Genomic DNA, 27834 nt, shown 5'->3' with positions numbered 1-27834 from the left:
AAAAATGAAAATTTTGTTTTTATTTTTTCCCCCCCCCCCCCCCCCCCCCCGCAACTGTTAGCTGGATTTTTGCTTAGTTTTCTTGTTTAAAACTGAGATTTTCACTTATTTCTCATTCTGACATTTTGAGACATCTGAGATTTTAAATGTATAAGGTACTTCAAATTATGGAAGGGGTTTACTGTCATCTTGGGACAATGCATAAATCACAACAGTGCTTTTATTTTTTGTCATAGGATCACACTACCAACACTGAAGAAAGTCCATTAAAAAAACAGCCTATTTGCAGCTAAAAGTGTAGCGATCTATAATTGGAAGAGCTGTATCGTATTTCTGGGTGAAAGTTAACCGTTGGTACTATACACTCAGGCCATCTGACCTTCAGTGCTATTAAGTTTCTTGAAGTACTTGAAGCCCTTGAGGTGAGGAATGAAGCTGCAAATAAGACCTAAATTATGCGTTGGCCAAAGCTTGCGCTTTGAAGCAAAACATAATTTTCAGCACATCTAATTTGACTCCTCCAGTATTTTTCCACTTAATGAGTGAAGGTATTACTGTGTTAAAGAATTACTCACCCGATTAGGGACACCATCTGCTCCACTATATGTTTGCTGAATGTTACAATAACGAAAAGTTTCTGTAGGAAGGAAAACATCAGTTAGAGAAACATTTGATCAAAAGGGAAGCAGGGACAATGGGGTATGACAATTTATGTTCCTTTCCAACCAGACAGCTTCTCCAGCACTTGCACATAGTTTTCCCCCTCTCTTTTCTTTCAAGATCTTTATTTTTCAATACTCTTCAAAAAGAGGCAGGAGATAGAAAAGCTGTTTACTTTATTACTCTATTTCCTCACAGATTTCATTTCTTGCAATGTTTTTGTAGCCTATGTTACGAACCGTTCGCATCCTCCCCAAACCTAAATTCCCAGAAGCTCAAGGTCACTTTACTCCGTCAACAATGTTTTAATGGAAAAACAGTCATCGCTATGCAGAAAAATTCACATCCCCTTACACAAACACTTGTACTTAAAGATCACAGAAATGAAAAATAATATATCTTCTAGTCCCCTAGTTCATGTGCTTCAGACAGAAGCATAACAAAAAGTACTTAGTGAAGAACAAAGGAAGAGCCATTGGGTACCTGTCTGTTCAGAAAACTTAGGTTGTCACGGTCTCTAATGCAACAGTCTTATTTGAACAGAGTAATTTCAATAAAAGAAACTTCTGTAACACATGGCTTATTTTGCAGAAAATCCAAATGTCCACAATTTTACCACTCCCTTCTCTTCTAACACAAGTTAAAATTTTGTTAAAATAGCCTTTGCTAATTCCACTTTTGTCATATTTGACAGCTTGTTAATTTGCAGAGTGAGCAAGACTGTGTGTAGCTGCGTATACACACACAAACAGTTCCCACAGTCTCCTTAAATCAATTTAAACATGATCTAATGAGAACTGCATTCGCTAGTCTGGAAATAAGGGATGTTGACTAGAACTACACAAAATGATTTTGTGGTCCAGAGGAAGAGGCCGGTGAAAAGCAGCTCCAGGACGGCCACTGTACCAGAGTCACTCGCTTCCTGTCTAGAGCAAGATTTCATTAAAAGCCTTTTCCATGACACTTATATTTCCTAAATTACAAATTGCAGGAAGATCACTACAAAAATCAAGGCTCCTGCGCAACAGTACGCTTGAAACCAAGTGTCGCAGAAGAGAGAATTCTAATAGCTAAACATATTACAAAATAAGATGATTTACCAACTGTACAAGACACTGGGAAATATTTTTTCACTTACATTTGATCTGAGTGTGGAGCACTATAAATTATATAGCAAACATTCTGCTAGCTAAACAAGACAAATAAAATAATAAAAGAAATATTACACAAATACTATTTCACTTTTCTATGTTGCCACAACAAATTCTAACAGTACCCAGATTTGAAAGCAGAAAATTTCAGATAATACAAAAATAAGTGTGGAGAAGATGTTGTTCTATCACAGCGAATGAAAGAATTTCCAGACCTATTTATTATTTTCTGTTTAAGGACTGGGCAAAGTAAAATAACCATTTACAAAAAGACGGGAAGAAAAAAAAGGGTTGAAGATTGAAATCTTCCGTTCAGGGCGAAAGAAAGATGTTTAAGCAGCTTGACGAGGGTACTAATCAAGTAATTTTATACTACTAATAGCTTCTGTTATTTTAATGTAGTGACAGCAAAGATTTCCAAGCAACACAGCTACAGGCACTGCACCAGTCCTATGGAGATGCTTAAAAAAGCCCCAGCTGAAAACGTTGGTTCTAATCATTACAAATAGAGCGATGCAGTTCATGACATAGCACTAACCACACTGCCACCGGTAAAGAATCGCCTGGGAATCAGTACTTCATCCTTCATTGGAGAAGATGGTGATGAATTTTAAAAGCGAGACTCAAAATTTTGGAAAGCAACTGGAGATTCTGACTGCCAAATTCAGAACATGCAGGAAGGCTCTGAGTTCGCAAGAAAAACTGGACATACTCTGATATCAGACTATTTCAAAATAATACAGTCTGAGGACACCAAAAATCGCTAACCATGCTTGAAAGCTATAGACAATCTGCCCAGAGACATACCCTCAGACTGCTTTCTGCAGGGCCTGAAGGAGTGGGGTTTTCTCTACACACTCAACTGAGATAAAAGGCAGCATTTAAAAGTGCCGCTTAACTGGTAAAGGCTAGTTGCAGTGCTCTTTGAAATGAGTATTTGTTACCAAAAAGGCAAGTTCATTATGAGTACGAAGTCCTTTCAGTCTGGTAAAAACCGTAGGTAAATAACTTGGCTAACCACCAATTTCCTGAGTGGTATAGGCAGCGAGCTCATTAGTTTGTAGCTATAAATTATTCACTTGCCTATGTTTTGAACATAAGAAGCCTAGCAGATCCTTTATTGTAAATCCTTTGCAGCAAATTAATTTCTATTACTTCAGGTCAGGAAGGGAGACTCCAGAATTCATTACGAAGTAACCCAGTGTAACAGTTTAAAAAAAAAAAGTCTTCACCCCAGAGCCTTAAGGGAGGTGTAGTACTTGCCTGGATGTGCATTTTAATTACTGCTTTCCCAATCAAGGTTGCACCAAAGAAGGTCCAGAAGGGAACCAGAAAGTGTCCACATGTTATCCCGGCCAGGTCAAACAGAGGGTTTGGAATCTATGAAGTGCAAGGGAAAGAAGTTCATGAATTGCAGCACTTACTTAGACGAACAGGAACACGACAGATGTTGGAACTTTGAAAAATGAACATTTTCCCCTTATTCAACTTGATCCAAAACTCTTGTGTCTTAATACTTACAAAAATGCTAATGTCGCACCACATAACTTAAGTCTCTGGGATTAAGCTAGACAATGTCCCAGACAATTCCATTCTCAGGGTCCCTCCTTACCCATGGATTTTAAAAAAGCTAACAAAAAGTTTTCCATGTGAAATGCACAGAAACCACAGCAAAGCCATTTTGAGTGATTTATCAAATTTTCTTACTGACAAGCACATCACTCTTGGAAGCTAGTGTTCAAAATGATCCCCAGTGACTTCCATCTGAGAAAGTACATTTAAAAACTGGCATTTATAGTCATATGTATCCAGTTTAAAAACACTGATTAGATTTTATTAAGCATATGCATTTCATTTAAAATTAAAATATTTTTTTTATTGTTAAACTGTTGGCTTGACATTTGGTATTGTGATACTATCTGTAAAATATTTTTGAAATTAAACCAAGAAAGTATCCAAATTCTAACCTTTCACACTTCACATGCAGTACAAGGGCAGACTGTCTGAGTGAACGCATGGGGATGTGTAATTCACAGTAGCAGTGTATTACTGGGCTAATATCCTGCAGTATTTGTGTTGGTTTGTTACACAAACAAACAAACAGTGTAGATTGTTAAAGACCATAAAAGATGGCAACTTTGCAGCTGACAGAATGGAAATCTGAAATCTGTGAGAAAGCTGGTGAGGGTTATGCTTAGCTGTTATAGACTAGCAATTCAAATTTATGAGCACCCACAACACCACCTGCATAGGAAGAAATCTGAAACGGTCTCTAATCATGCCCCAAAACGGTCTCTAAACATGCTCCACTTCAACTAAAATGATTCTTTACCTCTGACAGCTGTCTTAGGCATAGGAGGCTAGTAAATTATTTACTTATACCACAGCCAGATAATTTTGCTCTTCTGAGCCAAGTCTGCTCTAGGTCTCAAGTATGTTCTTTGTTGGTTGGAGGTTTTTTTTTTTTGTAAGTTCACAGTACGTTCTAATTACTGCATTACTATTACCATGGAGGGAGCAACATGCTTTAGGTAGGGGTAACTGTGGATATCATTAATACATTAAACATATCGCAGCAAAAAGTTACTCAACAAGTCCACATTAGGGTATATTAGCAGGCTAGTGAGGTTTTCTCTTTGTTTGTTTTTGAAAAAACATACATATGCAGTACTAAGGGTTGCCAAAAAAGCCCACGAAGACAGGAGGGCAAATTCTCACAAGTCACAGCAAGGATCTTCCAGGGCTAATTCTTGCTTTGTTCCTTCCCCAGAGCTGCCTTTATGTAGCAAATAAGCTCCAGACAATAATATGGCTTTCTTATTGCCACTAAACAACATTCAATTCAGTTGACTTCACTGGATAAACTTGCAAAGTTTTAAATTCAATTTGATTGTGGTTTTATGTAGCATTTAGAAGCCACTGCTTGACAGACAACTACCTGCAGCTGGGACAGCCATCACCACTTGACGAGCAAGTTCTCTAATCATAAAAAATACACCCAACTAAAATACTGTTTAAAATCCAAAAGTAAGATTGCAATTATAAGGGGGGCAAGTAAAGGAGACACCTTCTAGCATACGGAGAAGCAGCAACAAGCAAGAGAAGCCCTGAAGCTCGTGGGGGAACATACAAACGCAAGGAGCACACGTGGCGGGCTGCCTTCCTCACCTACAGGTGTGACAAAAATGTATGGCTTCGAATCCCTATGCTTTTTTTAGTGCCCCTGCCACGTTAAACCTCACCCTTTTTACTGCTACTCTGCAGTTATTCTGTAAACACATTACAAATCCTCAAGCGTACTGTGTAGATTCATGATTCCTCATCCCTCCCCCAAGCTGGGGCAGCCTATATAAGCAGAAGGAAGCTGGAGCTCAGAGTGTGCTGCAGAACAGTGCGGCAAGTAGGTAAGAAGTTAAGCAAATGTTTAAGTATTACTAAGCAGGAACTAGGAAGAGTTTACACATCCCCTCTCCTGTTTACCAACTCCTTCCTCATGTTCTCCATTTATCCACTCTTCACCTTGTCCAGCCACTCCAGTAACTCATCCTGCCACCTACAAGCTGTCGTTCTGATTACACAAGACAGACAGAATAGCCTGTGCGGCGGTGTCTCACAAGATGGTGACTAGAGACTAATGAGTCAGAGGCAGTGAAGGAGCAGTCTGAGAGCTTACTGGATGGAAGCATTTAAAGAACAGCTTGTAACCTACAGCTCCACTCTAAACATTAAGGGAGTTCAACAGATTAGTAAACAGAAGTTGCCTGCCAGCAACTATAATCAGATTAATTCTTCCCAGCTAACACAGGTTACTTGCATTTGAGCAAACAGTTAGCATTGTCATCTCTACAACTTGGGAAACGAAGAGAGATGCTAGGCAAGTGTGGAGTTAATATCTCATTAGCTGAGCAGCTGGCTAATGGATGTGGTTATTCCGGAAGAATGGGATCATAGGGGACCTACACTTCCCCTCTTCACTGTAATCACATTTCTGTACATCACATCCCACATTTGTGTGTGGGATGGAAGAGTAAGGCACATCATTCCGACCAGTTTTCATTAAGTTTCCAGAGAGAGATTTGAACCTCAAATGGTTCAATATTTTTCTACTCCAAAATAACAGTATTATCTTACTTGAAACACTAAAATAGCATCAGTGGAGATGCACGTATCACCTCTTGCTTAGAGAGAAAAAAAAATCTACAAGTAGTTTGTATAGCCATGACTCTGAAACTTGCTTCCTCATTCCACTCTCTCGGGTTCCTAATGACCCAAAGATACCTCCAGAGCAGACTTGGGAGAATTACTATGGAGGGATGTCCTAATTAGGGTTTATACAGGTAGTTTTCCACTCTTCAGTCTGTGTATATCTTTGGATTTGAAGATGTCAAGCACTGTAAGCTCTAGTACATAAACACCTAAAGAAATTATAATATGGTTCCTGCAGAATCTATAGGTAATAATACAGCTCTTGCCTATATCTTGCTAGCTAATAATCTGGGCTAGGAAGGTCCCAACAGGGTAACTGTCAGTTGGCACGTGATCTGATCTGCCAAATACCCACTAACGCAGAGCGGTGAGCAGCAGTGGGCATACGCCTCTCTTAGAGAAGACGTGGCCTCAACATCAAATGCAGGGAGCATCCCTGGTCTGAAACAGAAACACAGAAACTTCCTGAATTTAAAAAATGTCTTAGTTCAGTCTCTTGTAAGTCCTCCTTACTGTGACAAGCTTTCTGCATCTTTAGGGAACTGACTTGTTTTTATCGGGTTTCACCACACCATGCTGAACTACGGAGTGAATTGCTTTATCTTTTGAAAAAAGGGATCCCTTGCTGCACCGTTCTTTTCTGATGGATTAAAAAGGAAATAGAACTATTCCAAACTCATTATCTTCCAAGGAGAACCAGTGTCAAGAAGCCCAATGGTGAAGTTGAAGGAAGGGATAGTAACTGTTAGCTGTGCTTTTATGCAGAATTCACTGTGTTTGGTACCAATCTAGGACTGGAGTTTCTCCATGCTATTGTATTTGCCAGTACCACAACCATCCCGTTTCTCTAAGAACCACAGAGAACACAGAAATAGCAAAGAAGGCATGAGGACCCATATGGACTCATATAAAACCAAGTCACAGTTCACAGCATTAATTGCAATACATTCAATCTGCAATTTGTGATTATAAACCCCTCTGCTACTGAAATGAACTTACTGAAGCGCAGGCCAAAATGCCGAAGAACCCAACCTTCTGCACCAGGTTCTGGACAGCCAGTTTGGCCCGGGAAGCAAAATCCTGCAAACAAGAAAACAGTATTAATGAGGCAAAATCCAAACCGAACACACCTCAAAATGTATGTGATTTCACTGTCCCCCATGCTTTGGGATTTCCTAACTAGCAATTGGGAGAATTTTTAAAACAAAAAGGCCAGTTTGAAAGTCTGGGCTTAGAGGGAAGAGAGAGAAATTCACAATGCTCACTGTGAAAATCTGACCACCCACATGTATTGAGTTTTGTTTTTCAAAACTCTGCAAGTGGCACTAAGTTCACACGACTATGGAAACAGGTTTTCTAGTATTCATTTCCCCATATCTTTGAAATGCCAATGCTGCTTATACCTTATTCCTTAAACAAGCAAAGGGAATTAATTCCTTCAATACCACTTATAATGTTAAAAAGGTACTTTCTCAAAACACAAAGACAGAACATAATAATCCCATTATATCCTCAGACCTTAATCAAAATAGCTAATTCCAGGTACTCTCTACAACAGACTTGTGAAGTTCATTAAATCCATACAGCTGAATCTAAAATACTTTAAAAGCAACAAAGGTGGCAGACCATATAACTTTTGAGCTATTGTTTACAAACAACATGCTGCCTCCTTTTATTTTGTCATCATAGCTTTCAAACATGAGTCTCAAAGTTTACCAAATACACAGTATACATTTTAAAGAGCAAAAATAAAGATTCTCACAGGCAGTTTATTTGAATGTGAGAAGTGAATTTACATGAGAATAAAATTCTTTTGAAGCAAAACTGTCCAAAAAGTTAAAAACAGGGTCAGTGTTATCTATTCAGGCTTGGCAACAGTAGTTATAGAAAGCTGAGTATCTTTGGTAATAGCAAACTTTAAAAAGTAATTATTAATTCTTTTTTAATAAGCACTAAAAAGCTGATTTTCTAGTAGCAATGCAATATTCACTGATTTACATTTTGTAGAAAATTATCAGATAAATTTCACAAGGAAATTGCTTTAATCAATAATTAATGATATTCTAAATTCTACACTTCAATAGTGAAGTGTAGAATTTAGAATATCATTAATTATTGATTAAAGCAACTACAAGATAATCCAGAAAAATTACATTTATGCAATATTAAGTTTGTTACAATTCTGTTGAAACCTTCAATACTATACACCAATGCAAGTAAATTACAATTACTTGACAATATTCTTGCATATTACTTAAATTCTGAACTATAGAACAGACATAACTTTCTATGCCAGATTAAAAAAAAATAAAAACCAACCAAAAAAACCTAATAAGGCCATTTGCTAGCTTTTTACACCCCTTTTTCAAGTCCTAACTTTTCTCCAGTACAGTGCTTTAAAAATAGTTAAATTCTCAACCCCAAACAATTCTTATTGATAGAATAATTTTATTTATCATACTTCATGTTTGAAAAAAGAACCCAAATTAAAACAAATACTTCAACTTAAAGAAAAATGCCAAGGAAATGAGATTTCCTACATCTTACAGTGGGACTTTTTTAACCACAGGAGACTATAAAAACCCTTTAGAATATTCTATAAGGGGTGAATTTGCTAACTTTCACCAGCAGTAACACCATGGATCGTGAATGTCTTATTGCAAAATGGGATAGATTAAATATTCCCTCTTTTCTGAAAACTGGTTCCTGATATTTTTCTAGTTAACTTTTAGGATACATGCGGTATGCATGAGTGATTAAAACCTACTCCCAGTGAGGCTGATACCAAACACTTGAACTTCTGTTAGTAGAAACAGGTCTAGAACATGCCTACATGACAAGTAAAGTAAAATTTTTCATGTTTTTCTGTGAAGAGTGCATTTTGACACAAATTGTTATAAACAACAAAAAGTGATAATTTAGCAGTGAACCAAGTCCAAAAATCTTGCAACATTGAGGGCAGTTCCTTCTCAAGCTAAAATTCCCTCGTTGTTATTTCCAAGTTAGTAAACAAAACTGAAATGAGGTAATATATGATCACTAGTACAGGTCAGCACTAATGTACACATTCGGTGCCACTGAGGATTTAGGACATGAACTGAAAAGGATGCAAGACTCTTCTGCAGAGTGTGATCACACAATTATCAACAAAGGAAATAAAATGCAGCACACTAAGGAGACAACAGGTATTCTAATTCCTTAACCAAATACAAAAGTAGAAGTGTGTCTTCAGAATTTCTCTACAAATTAATTTAAAATGAAAAAGCGTGCTAAAGCACAACAGTAACATTGTCCTTTCAACAACAGATTTTGGTCTTTGAAAAGGTGAACTGAAAAAGTAGTGCCTTATGTAGGAATTTCATAAGATGTCTCCCCCTGTACTCTACAACAAAGCTGAATGTGACCATGATATTTTCAGTTCCTATTTTGTTCACCATTTCACAATTCTCGTGGGGTTAGAACAATATTTTCACTTTTATAAGCCAATAAAGATTTTTTCACAGCTCCATAAATCTCACTGTAAAGTATCTTTAAAATAAAACACTAAAATCCAAGTATTCAAATAGGTCCATGATATATTTCAAGGGAAGTTGTTTCCATTCCAATTTTAACATATTTACCCATTATCTTAGACTGCATTGCTAATACACTGTTGCACTAATTTTCACAAGCTGGAATTGGAAAAAAACTCTTTAGCAGGTGACCTATAAACTAACGCTTGCAGCACAACTGGTTTAATAAAATATATTATTATAATTATATATAGATTGACTGTATTAACTTAGTGTAAGCACAGTGCACCATTTTTCATCAAATTTCTTAAAAATAAACAGCTTCCTTCACCCACATTTCTAGACTGCTGCAAAATTTAAGGCTGCCTTAAAACTAATTTTTTCCCCTCCAGCTAAAAACATACAATTTTTGTTATAAGACCAATGATGAAAGTGTTGAAAAAAGTGTAACAAGTTTCTGTCTCCAAAAAAACCCCAAACCAACATTGGGGCAATTTTTCTTACCTTATGAATTCACAATTTCTTTTTTTTAAGTTATTACTCAGATTGTTTCTTCTTTAATTTTTTTTTTACATTCATTGTCTATTACAAAGTACTCCACGGAAAGCACAGCTAAAGTTCTAAAAATTTCAGTCAAGAACTTCTGATTTGTCTTCCTTTTTCAAACTTTCTAAATAAGCCAAAAGATATAAATTAAGGGTTTTTTTTCCCCCCTATTTTCTGTGATCTAGTGTAATCATAGCCATGAATAATTTGCATGGTAATATACACATCAGGGTGCAATAAAACTATGCATTTGCAGTCTCAACATTTACTTTAATGAAAACAAGTTCAGAAATACTTCTGTTTGGTTGCTTCCTTAAATTTCATTTGTCAAATCTTTGCGACATCTGCAATAATAAAAAAACCTTAAAAGTTTCATTTCTCAGAGAATACAATCATCAGTTTCACAACTTTTACCTATTTCACAATATAATTTTTCTGTTATAAAGCCTGCACAGGGAACAATCTTTTCTCTACTTTTTTAAGCATTTGAAATAAAAGCAAAACAACTTTCATAACTTACTGCTTTAAAAAAAAAATTAAAAAGACATAAAAGTTCAGCTACTTACAGGCAAAACATTTTCCCCCAAAATTAAAGTATCTAGACTGGACTCGACTCTCAGCTAATATGATTCATTCTCTATAACATTTCAGGATACTTTAGCTCACTATGTCCCTTTCAAAGATGATTTGTTTTTTTGGTTTGGAAATAGATTTCCTGTGACTGCTACAATACAGGCAAAGGAAGGTTAAATGATTAAACATTACTTCATTGGGTTAATCATCAGATCTCAAGAACTGGAATGGAAATGAGAGGCATAAAAAGGTCAGTGCTGAAATACTGATTCACAAGTCTCAGCTGGCGGCTTGAGGAAGCTTGCTTCATATCTGCCTTCGGTAAAATGGCACATTTTATTGATACCAGCATTTCATTACTACATGTTGCAAAAGCAAAAAACCCCTCCCAAACCTCCAAACCTAAAGGGATAGTAAAGAGAAATGACATGTTTTGCTGCTAAGACTTACCACAATGTTCCTCCTTTAAATATGCGTTACGGTACAGCTTTGAGTCTAACTTAACATGGACCGTTTATCCCTACAAAAAAGCCCTCCTTCTTGAAAGAGTGAATGGACAATTTTGTCTTAACTACAAGGCTTCGTCCCATCCCTCTGTTTTATTTTATTTCCATTTATACTTTAATCTCTACTTGTTCTTTCTCCTTCATTGTAAAGTAAGTTGCACAAGCTCTTCTGTATTTGAGCGAAGAACATCTAACTAGATTTAGTTAACAAGCTCAAGAAAAAAAAAAAATTAAAAAAAAAATCAGTTTTTACTCTTTTCCTTCTGTAACACTGATTTATTATCAGAAAACAGAATGGTCTCAATTTATTGTTTGCATTGAAATTGTGAAGCCTCTTTTTTCTTAATCTCTAAGAGCAGAGATTGTTGATGGATCCATAGCAAGTAACTAGTTGATGGTTACCAAGGAGTTCTGAATAATCAGCATTGGACTGAATCCCACAGTCCTTAGAGAAACAACCCATAAGACTTTGACAGAAGATATTTTCTTGAAAGACTGCACAGATGGGCCTATAACGATTCTGTAATATAACAATTTATTTTCTAACATGAAGTTGCAATCAGTTTTTAGGAGCATCAAGAAAACTATGACTCCCTATCACAAACCCACTCTTCCTTGCACGCAGCAGGGATGATAGTTGTCCATCTCTGAAAGATATGATCCACAGTTTGAATGATTTGAGACCCAGAGAAACTTTTCTTCTATCACAATTTTTTTTTTCTGTAAACACGTCACGCACTTTACAAATATATTGGTAATATTGGTGGATACAGCACAAAGAGGAAGGCCAGTAAAGAAGGGAAGGAATATATGAGACTAAATTCAATCTTAAGTTCATAATCTATGCGTTCTCTACTAGTAAGAACAGACAGTGCCTTAACGTAGGATCAGGGGAAAGTCTGATGTGAGTATTAATGCAATCGCTCAAGCAAGATAATAATTACCTAGCGGATGGTAGCCTTAAGAAGTTCAAAATAAATTTCTGGAAGGCTTGGGAGGCGTTATGCAGGATTGGTTACTGTAATAAAAACAGGATCATGAATGAACATTAAAAAAAATACAAAGCCATAAACAGGGATCTGAAGTGAATGTGTGGCACCTTGATGGTCCTCTACGAACAAGGAGAATACTACGGTTGCTGTAGAGGTAAGTATTCATCCTACTGCCTGCAGACTCCCCTGAGGCAAAAGTGTAACTTGCATGTGATGAAGAAGTGGACAATCCTTCAAGATTTGAGTATAATTTATACTATTGTTATAATAGTTTCTTACTAGAAACATTTACTTATCAAGATAATAATCTGAAGAGAACATTTTTTTCCAAAGATTGAAGATGATGTATGAAGCTACCATCCCAGATTATTAAAATTATAAATTCCTTCACATTTAAAAAGCTGCCTACAAAGACAGTGCTCCTTTTTATGTAAAAATCTGAGTTATGTTAAAAATGAGCTGCACAATATTTTGTTTCTTCTGGCTTTCTATTACAACACAATAGAATCAAACACAACTTATGGGAGAATGACCATTTGTGGTTAGGCAATGAATTCTAGAATTTCAGAGGACTGGGAAGAATTATTAACTCATTGAAATAATGTATTAACTGCAGAAGAGCAGTTTTAAAGAAGTCGGATAGCTACCTACAGGCTGCGAGGTTACAACATACATCCATGCTAAGAAAGCAGTAGATCAGCAATGACATTTAATGATCAACACAGCAACCCGGAGTTACGATGAGGAGAACAGAGATCAAGATACAGTTGATAGTCATTGCCTATCACTGCAAATAATTCATTACTCGGTGACCGACGAAACCATTTCATACCTCTCTTGCAAGACATCAAAGGTAACAGATCTCATGAGTAAGGTTCCAGTAAGTTGCCAGCAGGAATATTTTGATAGTGGTTCATGGTGGCACTGATCTCCCACTCCATCAGCTGCGATGACTCTCAACATCTAAACGTGTGCGGAAAGGGCTGTGGCCCTGCATCTCTGTTCTAGCTTTCTCAAAAATACTTCCAGCTTAATACAAACAAGGGGCAAACTAAAAGGGGATATTTCTGTCTTGGTGCCCGGAGAGAAGAGGGTGTGAGAGGTAAGGTTTAAACTTACTTCTCACTCGAAAATCTGGGAAAGAAAGGCCCTGTCTTGGAAACTGGGCTGTCAAAAGACAAACTTGAAAAAGGCTTTCAAGGATTACTGAAAGCAGCTAAGGGAAGGTGGCAGATCTAAGCAAGCACTGAAGTTTGATAAAAGGTATTTACATACGATAGGCATAGGACAGACATTCCAGATTAAGAGGACTGGGTCAAATTCTAAGCTTGGGAAGGAAATAAATTTCACTTCACAAGAAGTCTGGGTTTTCTGAGACATTAAATTCTGGAAGAGGAACAGGGCAACCATGGAAAAGTTACAAGAGAAAAATACATCCATGTTGAAAATGCAAACAACGTTTTAGAAACTACAATATGGAGAAGACTGAACAGCAATGAAACAGGGCCCTTGACTTCACAGGCTTTACCAAAGAACTGTGGAAAGACAAGAGAGCAGTACCTACAAAACCTCATTTATTAGACTATGTCAGAGATCTGAGGACTTAAAGCTAGTAAGACTTCAAGCCATTATTCAGAATATTTGTAGGCAAGGATGAGCATACAGTAGGTACTACATACAAATCTCAAGTCAACAAGAAATCAAATATACAGGTGAATTCTTCCGCTAGCCTTTCCTAGGACAAGAATACCGACTGTTGAGGGAAATGCAGAGATTTATTTCCACATCTGTTTGTGCTCAAATTCTTGAGGTTGGTTGCGTGTTAAGGGGTGATGCTGCAATCCACAAAGATAATCAGAAAGATGCTCATCTTTGGGACTTTGTAAACTCAGACATATGAGTAACTACAATTAGTTCTTGTGCCAGAAAAATTGAAGTTTTTCCATAGGAAATACAGTTAAACCGATTGTCCTTATAATCGGATTTTAAAACTGATGTTAGAAAAGAAAGACCCAAGAAGCCATAGAGCAAGCCCTATGCAGAGCTGAATGCTTTGCAAGTTGTAGAGGAGCAGAGTGTAACAGACTGAAGCATTCATTCTAACAGCAAGCTTTGCTTTCCTTGGTCATTTAATTTTAACCTGTCTTGGAGTAAAAGTGTGAAACTTCAGAGTAATGGATCCATTATACGGCAAGTAAGACCTCCCACTAACACAAGTAGGAAGGAACCCAATCAGCTCTGGATTAAACAGACCATTAGCTTTAGGAACTTCTAGGTATTGTCTTCACTTCATTAACCAACTGCACCATGGTAAGAACATTTTATTTCCCTCACTTCTCCCTCTCCACTAGACCTTGGGGGAAGAACTAATAAATGCTTCTTCATAATAAACTCCATCTCAGGAGCTTTAGTTTCAAGATTTTAGACTTACAATCCAACACCATGCTCAAGTTCGGAAGTGATATACCGAAATGAACACCTATTATAGAGCAAAACGAGTTAGTAGGCACCCTCAAACGTAATGCCAGCATTTTCCACAACTAGAACTGAAGCTCTCAGACTTCGACATAGAAAGTCCTTTTGCTTCACACTGTAAGAATAAAGAAATTTTGTAAAGAATAACACACAATTAAAGGAAACAGTCTGAAGGAAGAGGAAGGAGCACATCCTTTCAGTCTTATCAAATCTGTCCTATTAAGCACTACCCCTTTTAACCACATCCCCTGCCACCTCTACTCCTCAATTCAGGTCTGTGGAGTAGCATGAAGCAACACATCCCCTTTGATACTTTACAATTTCATAGTGGTGCATGAAATAAAACTTAGTATTTCTTTGCTTGCTAAAGAACTACTTTCTATTCACATCTTGTAGGAGATCTGGCAGTGAGCAGATCCTGCAATCTATTTCATGGAAGAGAGTTGTCAGGTTGGCATGTCAGCGAAGCCGCAAGGCCGTCAGGACAGTCACGCAGGAAGGGATTACCCACAGAGGTTGTGCAGTCTCCAGTCCTGGAGGGTTTCAAGACCAGACTTGACAGGGCCCTGAGGAACCTGAGCTGATCTCATAGATGACACTGCTCTGAGCAAAAAGTTGGCCTACAAACTGCTTCAGGTCCCTTTCAGGATGATTTTTTTTCTGCGATTCCATAATGAGATACTAGCAGCCACCTACAGAGAGAAGAATGAAGGAAACGAACATCCTATCACTCTGGTTCCCACACATCAGCCATTGACCTCTCCAGCCTTTGCTTCTACAGTTGAAAGCGTATGCTGGCATTGCCTCCACCAACGTGCTGGCTGCCTAAAATACCATTGCAGCTGCACAGCAAGTGCTCATTTATCTCAAAACTACAACTGCAGTTAGTTATTGCGGCCACAGGTCTGCCGACCGAGTTACAGTGGCGTGACGAGCAATTCCAGGATACTGTCAATTTTTTTTAATCCATTACAAATCATCGAGTCCTATTTTCGGGTAGTTTAAGATCCAGACATTGTAAGGAAGGGCTCATGATTGCTGGATTGAAGCAAGTTATTGCTTTGCTTTAGCCACCATCATCAAGAAAGGAAGCAATTTTTGATAACCAGACAAATAGATTGACCTTTTCGATCTCTGCCAAATCAGAGCCAAAGTCACCAGTGATGAAAAAAAAATACACTGTTCCTCCACTGAGAACTTAATTCTAAGTTAAGGAAGAAAACCCATGCACAGAAAAATACTTGTAGAATAAAAGTGAGCAACTTCTTACGCAGCTGACAAATCCTTTTACACACACAAGTCTTCCTGCTCAGCCTAGCCAGCAGATGTGCAATGCTAAGCATACCTCTCGCTTGTTCGCCCTCAGAAGTAGCAGAGGTTCCCAGACAGCTTAGAGAAGTGGTCTGCATACCAGACTCTTGTACAACATAGATATTTAAACAGTGTCTGGAGCAGGGCGGGGGAGAAAGTAGCCATTTTCTTGATTATGATACCATAATTAATTTCTATCAGTTATTGAAGGCTCTCCCTGAAAAAATATTTTTGAAGCAGCTTATCTGACCCAAACTTTTGATCATTTATTGGTCTTTCTCAGAATACAGGGGAGTGAAACATCAAGTATTTAGGACCAAATTTTTCCCTTAGAAACTGGTGTTGAGCATTCCCGACACACATAGAACAGGGCATGCAAATCCAGTGGCAGAGTTCAACTAACTGCTTCTTCACAACTACAGTGCAAATCCAGCCTGTAAGATTTCTAGTAAACTTGGTGACATTCTTTCTGAAAAGGTTCATTTCTGTTGTAAAGTTAGAGATTTGTTACTGAAAAAATTCCTCTGAGCTAATATCCTAATATTGAGCGAAAACATTGCAAAGTAATCCAGATTTCTTCAGTGGCTCGATAATTTCCGATTTATGTATTTACACACTAAACACTAAAATGACGGAGGGCCACGTAAAGGAGTTTTAGGGAACAGACCTTATCACAAAGAGCCGTTCAAAGAAGAATGTGAAAAAGTCATCTCTAGATTACCATTAGCAAAGGTAATGTAATGCTCATTGCTGTTTTTTCCTTATCTGTAAGCAGGTGTGCAAATGAATAGAACAATGCAGGCACAAGACTGCCCTATTCTCTCGCCAGTGTCCAAAGAAATCCAGCAAGGAGGTGGCTTACACATTTGTTACTCATAGCTCCTATTGTCTACCCTCTGCCTATATTAACTCTTTGCTACCTCTTTTCTCAGGAACTCCTCTATAACAAGTTCCTTTATTTAAAGCTTTCATTCCAAAGCTTGTTTCAACTCAGGAATTTTGGAGAACAATTTAAAACTAAGCTGTTACTTAGTATATTGATGGCTTGTTATATTGCCTGTGAAAAAAACCCCACCACACTCTACTGTTAGTTCACTGCCAGTTTGCCATCTCACTCTCAAGCGATAGCATTCGTAGGAAGTTTCTAAAGTGAAGCTTCAAGGTTTGATTAGTTTTGAATTTCCATTTAATTACGTGCCCAGATAAATGGGGTAAGATACCTCCCCGACATATAGTAACAAACGCAGGCATCAAACTTCAGGAATGCAGTGTGTGAAGACAAGCCTCCTGGTGGCCACCCGTCAGGCAGCCTAGACCGAACGCCAGCAATCTCCTTCTTGTACGGCACAATTAATAAAGAGAGGAAGCTGATGAGGAAAGGGGGTGACTGGAAGACAGAGCAAGAGAAATTATGAACGGAATTTGATGTTGGGTTTAAACAAGTTATTTCTGGGAAAGCAAAAAAAAAGAACTCAAGGTTTTCCAGTTATTGTATGTGACTCTACCACTTCCATTTTTATGATAACTGCTTTATAAAAACCTGCTTGCGGTCTGCTTGAACTTCTTTTTTCTTGTACCGAATACACTCAAAACCTTTTGATTAAAGAAGCCAGCAGCCGGCGAATCCTTTTCAAGCAGGAACTTATCAGATACTAGCTGTTAGCTTAATCACGGCAGAGATCCATTTTTAATTTGGCCGTCTTATTTTACACTGCTAATTAAGTAACATTTTGCTTATTAGTTCAACCCAATAATTCCATTTGAATTAAGTCACAGTGTCGTGTCAGAACACAGTGCTGGGTTCTCGGAGTAACCATGGCTGGGTGTGGTACCGTACTTTGTTCTGCTTCTGCAAAGAGAAACCCCACATGAAGATGTGGAAAAGCAATCCAGCTCAAGGCACCAGACCTTTCAGAAATGCTGGGAAGATGGGTTTAACATGTGTCTAACTGTCACTATCGCAAAAGTTCATCAGTTTAACTCCTTGCAGACAAGAAGCCGACTCTCGGAGCGAGCAGGAAGTTGTTCGGTGGAACTCCTGACGCAATGCAAACCGAAGCAGTTGCAGCTTAGTTTAATACAAACCCTCTTGAGTCCACGTTGACAAATTCTTTAACAAGCCCTGTGGTTACAGGGAAGCTGGTTTCAGTCTGAGTCACTCCTGTTCAAACAGTTTACTGGAAATGGAGGGGAGGGGGAATTTTCAGAGAAGTCATGTGATGGCCAGACAAACCACAACCAGTAAAGGTTCAGTGGAGTCAAAAACAGGTCCCAGCAACAACTGACATTCAGTGTGCAGATGGCACTCAATCATTTACAAACCAGTCCTGCTGCATCTCAGCATTTCTATGGATTTAACCCTTTTCCAAGTTTGTATTCTTCCAGAGGCAGGACACAGTTCAGAAAGTAAACAAACAGCAGTGGCTGATAGTAACATAGGCAACTAGAAAATATTTTTACATGGAAATTTGGCTGCAGCAATGCTGCACAGAAGCAAAGCCCAATGTGTAAATCATTAGTTCTTAAAAATATGCCACTTAATGAATCCAAACACTTACAGTCATTAAGGATTAGATATACAGCAAAGATATTAATACTTTTTTCCTCCTAGCAAGGAGTACCAGGATACAGCAAGAGCCCACGCATTATGCATTATCACTAAGTACCTTGAGGGAAGCTGGCATTAAAAGCTTCATTTTCACCAGAAACCTCCGTCAGCTTTAAGTGTTTCAGCATGACAGAGAAAAGATGAGAATACTTAACAATCAGCAACTATTAAACGGGCAAAAGAGAGTCCCTGCACATGTGCGTGTAGATATGAAACTACAAAAGTATGCTTGCACTGTATTATTACCAATGTGCTGCCCCAGCACTAAATAGTAGATTCACTTCCCCTAATTGAGAGGTTGGTTTGAACGGCTGCACTGGAGATACTCCCCATGACTAAAAGGGCAGCTCTGATAAAAAACTCCTTCGCTCTGGAATTCGACTGGAAGAGAGTTAACAGCAACTGAGATACCGTTTCAAACATTCCTAGTTTTTAAATACTGCCTTAAGTATTAACAAATCCGACCGAATTGCTCTGTTCCTATAGCATGCTGGGCTCTGCATTGTGTGGAGCTCTGAGAAAAAAAGAGCCCTGCTTGTAAACCACACTCCTTCTCCAGGGCAAAGTGGCTCGATTTTAATAAGAGCAGCCACGAGACAAGAGAAGCTCTGACGCTCCCTTTATGCAACTGGGGCTAACTCCCTGGCGCGCACACGCAGGGACGCACAGGAAGGAGAATGAGTGTTCCTTTAAAATGAGGGGCTTTTTCTGAAGGATGCTAATGGAAAGTACAAGGCAGACTTGCACGTCGTCTGCAGGCTAATGAGTTTTCTCAAAACCTCGCTCGAGGAGACAGGTCACTTAGATCTGAGGTTTCTGACAGAAAAATCCATCGACAGACTCTTTAAAGTAAATAGTATTTTACTCTGTGTAACTTTGAACGAGGCACTAAACCTTTCTGCTCTTCAGTCCTTCTAGGTTCCTTTTTTTGTTGTTTTTTAAAGTGCCAAACTAGCAAGCACATTCCCCCTCACAGATCCTTCAGGCTGGATGTTATATTCATAGTCTATTCTCACCATAGAAGATCCTCATCTGTTTCTCAAAATTACCATTGTTTTTGAGAAATGGCAGCAACAAGCTTTCTGAACAAAACACACGCAGGCAAAAACGTCAAACCATTTGGCTTTGCCTTGTAGGCATATAGCAGCTCAGCAGAAGTAGAGGGGGAAGCTATTCTTCAAAATCTAACACACCCATTTTCATGCCTTTCAAAAAGGCAGGATGAAGCGAGACCTTTATGCTGAAAGCAGGCTCCTGTCATTTGACGTCAAACATTTGTAGTAGCCTCCATGGCATAAGACACTTGTCACATCCCCCGTGTTTTCTTAAGCATAAGGCTTCAATGTGGGAGAGTGGGAGAAGCTGCTGTAGGTAATGAAAATTGTTATTGAGCAATTTAAAAATAGACATCATAACTGCTCGTGAATAGCAATTACAGAACAAAGAGTGATAAGCTATGCTGAAGATTGGGATTTACTCAAGGTCATAGGAAAAGGCAGGCCTGTCTCCCACAGACATCTAGCAAAAACACGATTGAAGCCAAAAGCAAAAAGGAAGTCATATTAGCAAATGGAAAAAACTGAATTGTCAGTTTTATGAGTGCAATACAGTTTAATCGGATTGTCAAAGCCTCATGTTAAAAGAGTTTTATAGAAACCAAACCACAAGTGGAGTTTAAAAGGATTTTTTTTTTCCTGGCCATCCATCCACAAAACAACATGCTTCAATCCAAATTCAATTGCCAAGAAAATAAAATCAAAAGTACTGGTAAATAACACCATCATTTTTCTTAATTAATTACATAACGCCATTCGTTTACTAAGGGCATTCAATACAGCTAGCTATATTTTGGCCTGTCCTGACAAAATGCTCTCTAGCAAAAATTTTCTTCCCAAGAATCTTACTGTGCATTCTGGAAACCAACTCTGGCTGCTCCCACAACTGTACACGCATATAATTTGCTGGGATAGTTTCAGTAAACACAGATAGCATTTCAGCTCTCGAGTCATGCATTTGACTGGTTTCATTTGGTTGTTTTTTGTTTTGGTTTTTTTTTCAACACGACTTGATTTTTAAACAGTTAGAGATTATTTTGCAAAGCAAAGACTGATGATAGAATAAAGGACAAAGCAGATTTCCTCCCCCCCCTTCCCTGCATCTTAAAAGAAACAGTAAATTCTTCTATTTACAATAGCAGAAAAACCCTTTGGAACTTTCTAGTAGGGGGAGGCTCTCAGGAAACACAGGGTTTACTGTTAGAATTACTAGATTGCACTCAGTATTTCCAGACAAACCACTTTCTTTTCATAGAAAAGCTTCATCCATTTTTTGAAGAGAAGGAAGAAAAAAAAGTAAAAGTATATATTTATATCAAGAAAATACCCTGGCAGAACAGTTCAAAGACAGCAGTGCATGGTAAATAGCATCTGCTGGGTTTTTCATAGCAGTCTCATGACCTGTTTCAGCTTAGTGGCAGACAAATCATGGTAAGAAGGAAAAATACAGAAGAGAAATTCAGTGGCAAGTAGTTTGAGGATAAAAAGTTTAATTTCTTCTAAAACACTATGATTAACTTGTGAACAGGATGCAAACTCCTGACCTGAATGAAAAATTACCTACAATAATATCTGACTGATGTACAGCATCAGTTGCAAACTATGCTGTAACACAAGCAGTATTTAATCCATCAATAAAATAAATGACAAGAGCAACGAAAACGGATTCAGAGCAGTTTGGGTGCATTTTCACATCAGGAAAAATATGTTTCCTCAGGCTGATGAATGGGTCACGCACTGGCCCCTGAAGGCGTTAGTGGCAGGGCAGGCAAATCTTACCTGAAGGGGATGAGCTGACTGAGAATCATCTCCCGGCCCAGGAAGGCTTTAAATGCAGCTATAACAACCATGGTTACGGAACAGCACTTCCTCTATCACTGGTTTGTTAGCCCACTTTCTCCCTACCTTTATTGTGCTGTTCTTGGAAGTCTAAATAAACGTGGTATTTGTAACAAGTACTTTGGCTGCACTATTGTATGTGCTTCAACAAGCTGCATTCTTGTCCTCCCATCACCAGAGGTATCTCTACCCAGCGGAGGATCTTTTTCCATCCCTGGGAAGTCCCTTGTGAACTCACACCAACCGATTTTTGGCCCATTCCCATTTCATTGGAATGGTTATTTACTCCATCTAGTTGTTCTGTGTTTTATTAATTCTGTTGTTTTGCACTGTTCTTACTTGTGCAGTCTCTGCATGTTCCAGCATCTCCTCAAATTCCTGGTACTCTTCATCATCAGGTTCAGCACCAGAGAGTCGGGCCGCCCTCGCCATAAAATATGGAGGCAGCTCTCCAATGGCTGTGCCAGCACCCTGGGAAAAGAATAATTCTGATTTATTTTCGTGTTTATTCTTAAACAGGAAACATGTGATATGCGCAGCCCCGTAGACATTTCAAACGATTAGAACTGATGAGGCCAGCTGCTTTGAGAAGCTTGCTTTTACCCACCAGGTCAAACTCCTCCCGATTTCAAACATAACGCTGTTCCTTTGAAACCCCGCTTTCCCCCTGCCCTTGTTTAGCGAATTCAGCTTCTCTCGGCACAGACCATCACGCTCGCAAGCCAGCGGCTCCCAAGCTGCGGTCCGCGAGGTCATAACGACACGATCCGTGCGTCCGCGGGGCCCTGCAGAGTGGCGCGTTGCCCAGCTCCGGCAGAGCTCCGCAGCCGGTGGCCAGCTGCGCCTGGCGCGGTGGGGAGGCTGGAGCTTGCCGCCGCGCCGCAGCCGGAGAGCCAGCCGGCACGGGGGCCCTGCTATCCGACCCGATCCCTGACTCAGCACAGCGCTGCCATCTCACCCCGCCGCATGATGCCAGACACATTCGCCGGCATGTGACAGCCCTCGCTCCTGAGCGGCCTTCAGAATAATCTGGGAACTCCTCCCCGGTGCCGTCACGTAGTTTACTTGTTCAGTCATGAGACTTTGTGCGAGTGTTTGTTAGAAAACAGGCTCGAGTTTTCCTACAGCTATGAGCAAGGAAAATAAGGTTAAGCAAAGCTTGATCTCGAGTTTTCTCTCTCCTTCAGATGGAATAAAGCAAGCCAAGGGAACCCAAGATGAAAGCATGGTTGCTTTCTCACCACAGGAAAATTATATTTGTTTTCTCAGGACATCAAATGACTCATTTCAATCTTGTGGGTAAATGCAACTTTAGCTTAACCAAGGAAAAAAAGAAAAGAAAAGAGAGACAGCTAAGACTGAACATATGGATAAACAGAGGCTAATGAAACAGGAACTCGGACTAAACTCAGAATGGTTTAAATATAGGACAGGTAAATAGCACAATAGTTGGGCACCGCACTGGAAAAGTGCTAAAACGTAGCTACATGCAGATGGCTTTTCTCTCTCAGGGTCAGTAGCGAGTAACAAATGCTTTTCTATTCCTTTGAAGCAATGCAAAAGCTTTTCAATTTCCTTTGTTCCCGCTCTATGTGCAGCTGCAAGCAAGGGAGAATTCCAGCTGCTGTGGATATTCCAAATCAACAGGTTGTGGTTTTCAATACCGCCGCTCTCCGCAGTTACCCAAACTGTTAAATTCTCAGTTTAAGCATATGAAGTGCACAGCCTCATATGTTTATGCCCTTGTTTTCCACAGAAGAAAAAATTTAAACGAGTGCAACAAGCTGAACTTCATTAATCTGCGGATTTCTGGCACAAGGGAAGATAAGCCTGAAAACAGTAGCAACAATGTTTCACAAAAATTAACTTGAGGTTATGTTCTCAGGGTGATGCAAGAACAAAAAGTCACATTGCTTCTCCAGGCTCTGCCAATTTGCTTTGGCTTCATTTTGTTAACTGAGGAAGAGGTTTGCATGTGTGTACTGGACATGAACTTTCTTTAAATTGGATAAGTCACATGCTCATTATTACAAAACATTTCAGAAGTGCAACAAAAATCATATGATTTCATGTCTGCTGGAGATAGGTTCCTTAAGTGTGTTAAAAAAAAAGAAGCAATTAAGGGATCCAAACCAGTAACTATTTAACTGCTTTTTGTAACATTAGCTGTCCATTTTCACCATTTAACTTCGAATGCCAGTTTTACATGGAGCTTCCTTGGACTAACAACAAATTGGAAAGGCAAAGCTAATCAAAATTCTTTTACACAAATACATTCAGAAAAGGAAACTGGGAAATTACTCCACTAGAAAGAGACTTTTAAACAGATTTTATCCTGGTCAGGACACAGGCCGTCTGTTCTGCTAATCCTGAGCAATTAAACGTTTTTATTCTTTCCCCTTATTTCTTGTAAAAAACAAAAAAAGCTGCAACACATTAAAAATGTAGGGCACTATTGAATTCCTTGTCCCTGTGGGATGGAAGGCTGTGAAAACTGGCATACACCTAGCAGATTGTTTTTGAGAGTCCTTCTACAGGCCAGGACTGGTGGAGCCAACTTTTACAGTGATTGAAAAAAAGCATCATTTTCATTTCACCTAATAATTCCTTAGATACAGTGATATTTAATCCTCGTAACACTCATTATCAGCAAAAACAGCTATCATTGACATGCAAGGGACTAGTAATGATTTTAATCTCTGGAAAAAAACTGTACCTGGTTTAAGTTGGCTGAAACAGCCACTGATGTTTTTGTGATCTGAATCAAATCCCTTGTGCAGATAAATCCCCGCATTCAAACCTTGCAGGATACTTAGTCTGGGTAGCTTTATAGTCAGAGGTCTGCAAAGTCCCCACTGGGACTGACCTGCTTTCAGCATTTCACATGAAAACTTATATTGCTACCACCCTCCTGTCTCCCTCCAAATAATCAAGGAGATTGGCCAGATTTCACTTTGGAGCCTTTCAACATAATTTCACCTTACAAGTCTAAAGGAAACAGGCTGGTGGTGTTGTTATACATATTCTTCACAGGGCTCCAAGTGCTGCATTAAGAACACATCTGTATACATCTAATAATTCCTTTTCTCTTGCATTTATCCAGTATTTGCCATAACTTCAGGTTTTAGATCTAATTAGAAGTTGCTGGTCCCATTAAAAAAAAAAAAAAAAAAGAGCTATTTTGTGAGCTCATTCAATCATACCAAGGTTAGGAATTAAACTTAATATTCCTGATCACAGTTTAAAAGCAGAAAATTAAATAAATTAAATTTCTTTTTTACTAAGGTTTTGATTTGCAATAATCAGCCTTTTCACTTTCTGAAAGTCACTGTAACTTTCCTGTTAAGTGGACATTTGGTTTAAGAGTGACAGAATCAAAAATAAGTTTCTTCAACAGCTTCCATAAAAAGTGAACTGGAATTAGGACAAAAGAAACATACTGGAAGAAGCAGCAGCAATTGCCAACTTGATTTGGCTTACAGGAAATTAGCAAGCAATGTTTATGTACTCATGAAACATTCCAAGAAAGCATAACATTACACTAGACACCACTGGTAGACAGAGGATGCTCCCAAGGGAAAATCTAGTGGAGACAGCGTTCAGTGAAAAGGTAGCTGACAATGAATTCGAAGGCGAGAAGAAAGAAAGAGGGGGGAGAAAGAGTGGGATACAAACGTTCCGGCTTGGTCCTACTCCCTTGTCTTTTCCCTAGCCTGAACTAAGAAATGCAGCTCAAATGAGAGGCTGAAGGTACTATTTGTTCTCCCTCATGGCTGCTCAGAAGGATACAAGCTTTCAATCCTTGCAACTCTATTAACTCATTTCTAAACTACTTAATTCTCATCATAGTTCAGTTATTTTACATGCTGAGGATTAAGCAATGGATGTTTACCCTGAGCTACATTTTTATTTTGCAACCCTAGAAACGTCATTGTAAATGCCATTTTTATTACTCTAGTCTCCATTAAACAAACTTAAGCAGAGGGGGACGAGGAAGAAAATAAAAGGAAATCTTATATTTACGGTCTTATACAAGTACTTGTATGTTTAGCTACTTATGTAGCATTCAAGCAATTCTGTCCCCTCATTAGAAAGTGTGAAATTTAAGATGTACTTTGCTTCTTGAGAGGGCTGTAAGTCCAATTTCTCTGTTACTATTGTGACGCTGGTAGTGCTACACATTACTTTAGTCTGTAATGCATACAACCTAACTGGAATTTTTGTAACACAGCTGCTGATAATTTTAAAAGCTGTGGTAGTGACCAAAGTTGCCTTAATGTATCTTTTCATATCATTAGAAGGAATACAAGGGCAGACATCAGATACCATGTATTTTCAGAACTTCCTCTCTCTACATTTGAAATGGACAACCAAGAATTTAATAATTAAATCATCTGCTAGAACAGGAAGTCAGTAGTAAAATAAAGTTAATTTGGCATGCAGTTCACAGCAGATGCATCTGTGTAAACTGCAATCCAAAATAATCTACATGTAATGAAAAAAACATCTTAGCTGACCAAAATCCTCCAAAAATCAAACTTATATAAAAAAGCTGCAGAGGGCAAAAAAAGGAAAATGGAAAGGAAGTTCCAATGACAGCATTTCCTAAGATCCTGATTCACTTAAAAGCTACCCTGCTTTTCCTGTTTTAAGTGAAAAGTTTGCCATGATGGAAACAGGCAGAGAAACAGAAATAAAATACATAAAAATGTGCAACATAACACTCTTTTATTGAATCCAATCTATTGATGCAACCCAGAAAAACATTTCAGCTATGATATTAGGGCCCAAGTCCTTCATATCCGTAACTGCAACTTCACTCAAGTTACAGGCTCAAAATTTTTGAAATTATTTATCACTTAACTGCATGCAGTGCAAGACCTGACAGCTGCAAGTTCATTTGGGATGCAGATACCCTTTCTGAAACTTACCTTTTACATCAACAGCTTTGAAGTACATGAGCATTCTCTGCTAGCATTTAGAAAAGTAGTCAACACTGCAGTTGATAAGATAGCCCTGTAATACCCTATTACTTCTCTTCAGAGGACATTAAAATTATCCAGGGCAAGAAGGTTGATCAGGAAGGCATCTATTCACATTGCAAACATACATGTTACTCTTGGCAGTGTAAGCCATCACTATTTTGCTAATTCAGGAATTTTTGTGTATTGCTGGACACAGAAATTAAGTGCATAAGTTAAAAGTGCTTAAGTTTTATAAACCAGACCTTACCCACATGCAGGCCTCCAGCCTAACTTTTGAGATGATAGCCCATAAAGAGATGGATCCTTCAGTCGTCTCCTCATCAGGACAGATAATTTGATCCGGGTAAGGAGGCTCAGGAAAATTAACTGAGTTACATTCATATGCAGCAAGAGTAACTGATGCTATGTGTGGACCCTGAAAAAACACAAGTGATTTCAAATGCATTTTATGTTAGTTATAATAAAAGTTAAAATTAAAAACCCACATTTGTCCCTGATGCAAGGAGCTTAGGCTAAAACTTAGTGTTTCTCACTTTGGCCATTAATAATGTTATATATATAAAATGTTGAGGGTTTTTTTTGTTTTTTTTTTTTTACACCATCTGAAGTGCAATGTTGAGCTATTAATGCTCTTTCAAAAAAAAAAAAAAATCCTTCTTGTGATCCACTAAAAATGCTAAGGAGCCTTTCAGCTTTTGCCATGCTATTGTACAGTAGTATGAGGTTGCCAAGGTGAAATAAGAATCCTCACTTTGTAAAAAACAGGAAAAATTTCAAAACTTTACAATGTTCTCCTCAAGGCATTTATGACCTACAGCTTTATTAGAGCAGGTGTTTTCTCTACTGTTGCTTTTAGAGGATGGAGGCATTTAAATTTTATGTTAATTTTTTTTTTAAATGACTGGGACTTTATGACACCTTAAGAGCGGACCTTCTTAACTTTGGGATACTTCTCCATAAACCAGTTGCTTAATTTGCGTCAGTTTTTCTGCATATACAAGAAAGTGACCTTACTGCTGTTTGCTAAAAATGGTTTGAAATACAATTCAAAACTTAAACATTATTTAAATGCCATATAATTGAACTCCTTCTAGTCTCCATCTTACAAGATTTTTTTAGACAGACCTCCAAATAAAACTAGCATAAAAATCTATTCAAGAATTGAACTGCTACATACTTTAAAATCCTGAAAGAATTGCCATTATTTTAATACAAAAGGAGCAAGAAGCAATTCAAATAGACTATGGCCTGAACACTAGACATTGTAGCTAAAAAAGAAATCACTTAGCAAAAGGTCAGGGAAACATTGTCTGGGAAAGGAGAAGGAAAACAAAAAAAAGTACTGAGTTAAACTAAGGTCTTTTCATAAATTCACAGATTTAAATAAATTTTAAAGTTTTCTTTACATGCAGAAC

The 27834-nt window shown here is 38.4% G+C and overlaps 1 protein-coding gene across 3 annotated transcripts in view; it reads right to left on the bottom strand.

Annotated features, from left to right (window-relative positions):
• VMP1 (vacuole membrane protein 1) overlaps positions 1 to 27834 on the bottom strand; it is a 69588-nt gene that overhangs the window by 13104 nt on the left and 28650 nt on the right. For all 3 annotated transcript variants that reach the window (XM_010573771.1, XM_010573773.1, XM_010573772.1), the window contains 5 exons: positions 26667 to 26834; positions 21774 to 21905; positions 7017 to 7097; positions 3075 to 3191; positions 576 to 637 (listed from right to left, as the gene is read on the bottom strand). In XM_010573771.1, coding sequence (XP_010572073.1) covers positions 576 to 637; positions 3075 to 3191; positions 7017 to 7097; positions 21774 to 21905; positions 26667 to 26834 — 560 coding nt within the window. The remainder of the gene's footprint in view (positions 1 to 575; positions 638 to 3074; positions 3192 to 7016; positions 7098 to 21773; positions 21906 to 26666; positions 26835 to 27834) is intronic.

This window comes from Haliaeetus leucocephalus, unplaced genomic scaffold, assembly GCF_000737465.1.
Source record: "Haliaeetus leucocephalus isolate CR32 unplaced genomic scaffold, Haliaeetus_leucocephalus-4.0 Scaffold395, whole genome shotgun sequence".
Classification (NCBI taxonomy): domain Eukaryota; kingdom Metazoa; phylum Chordata; class Aves; order Accipitriformes; family Accipitridae; genus Haliaeetus; species Haliaeetus leucocephalus.
The sequence above is the reverse complement of the archived record's forward strand: the minus strand, read 5'-3'. Positions and strand labels throughout refer to the sequence as shown.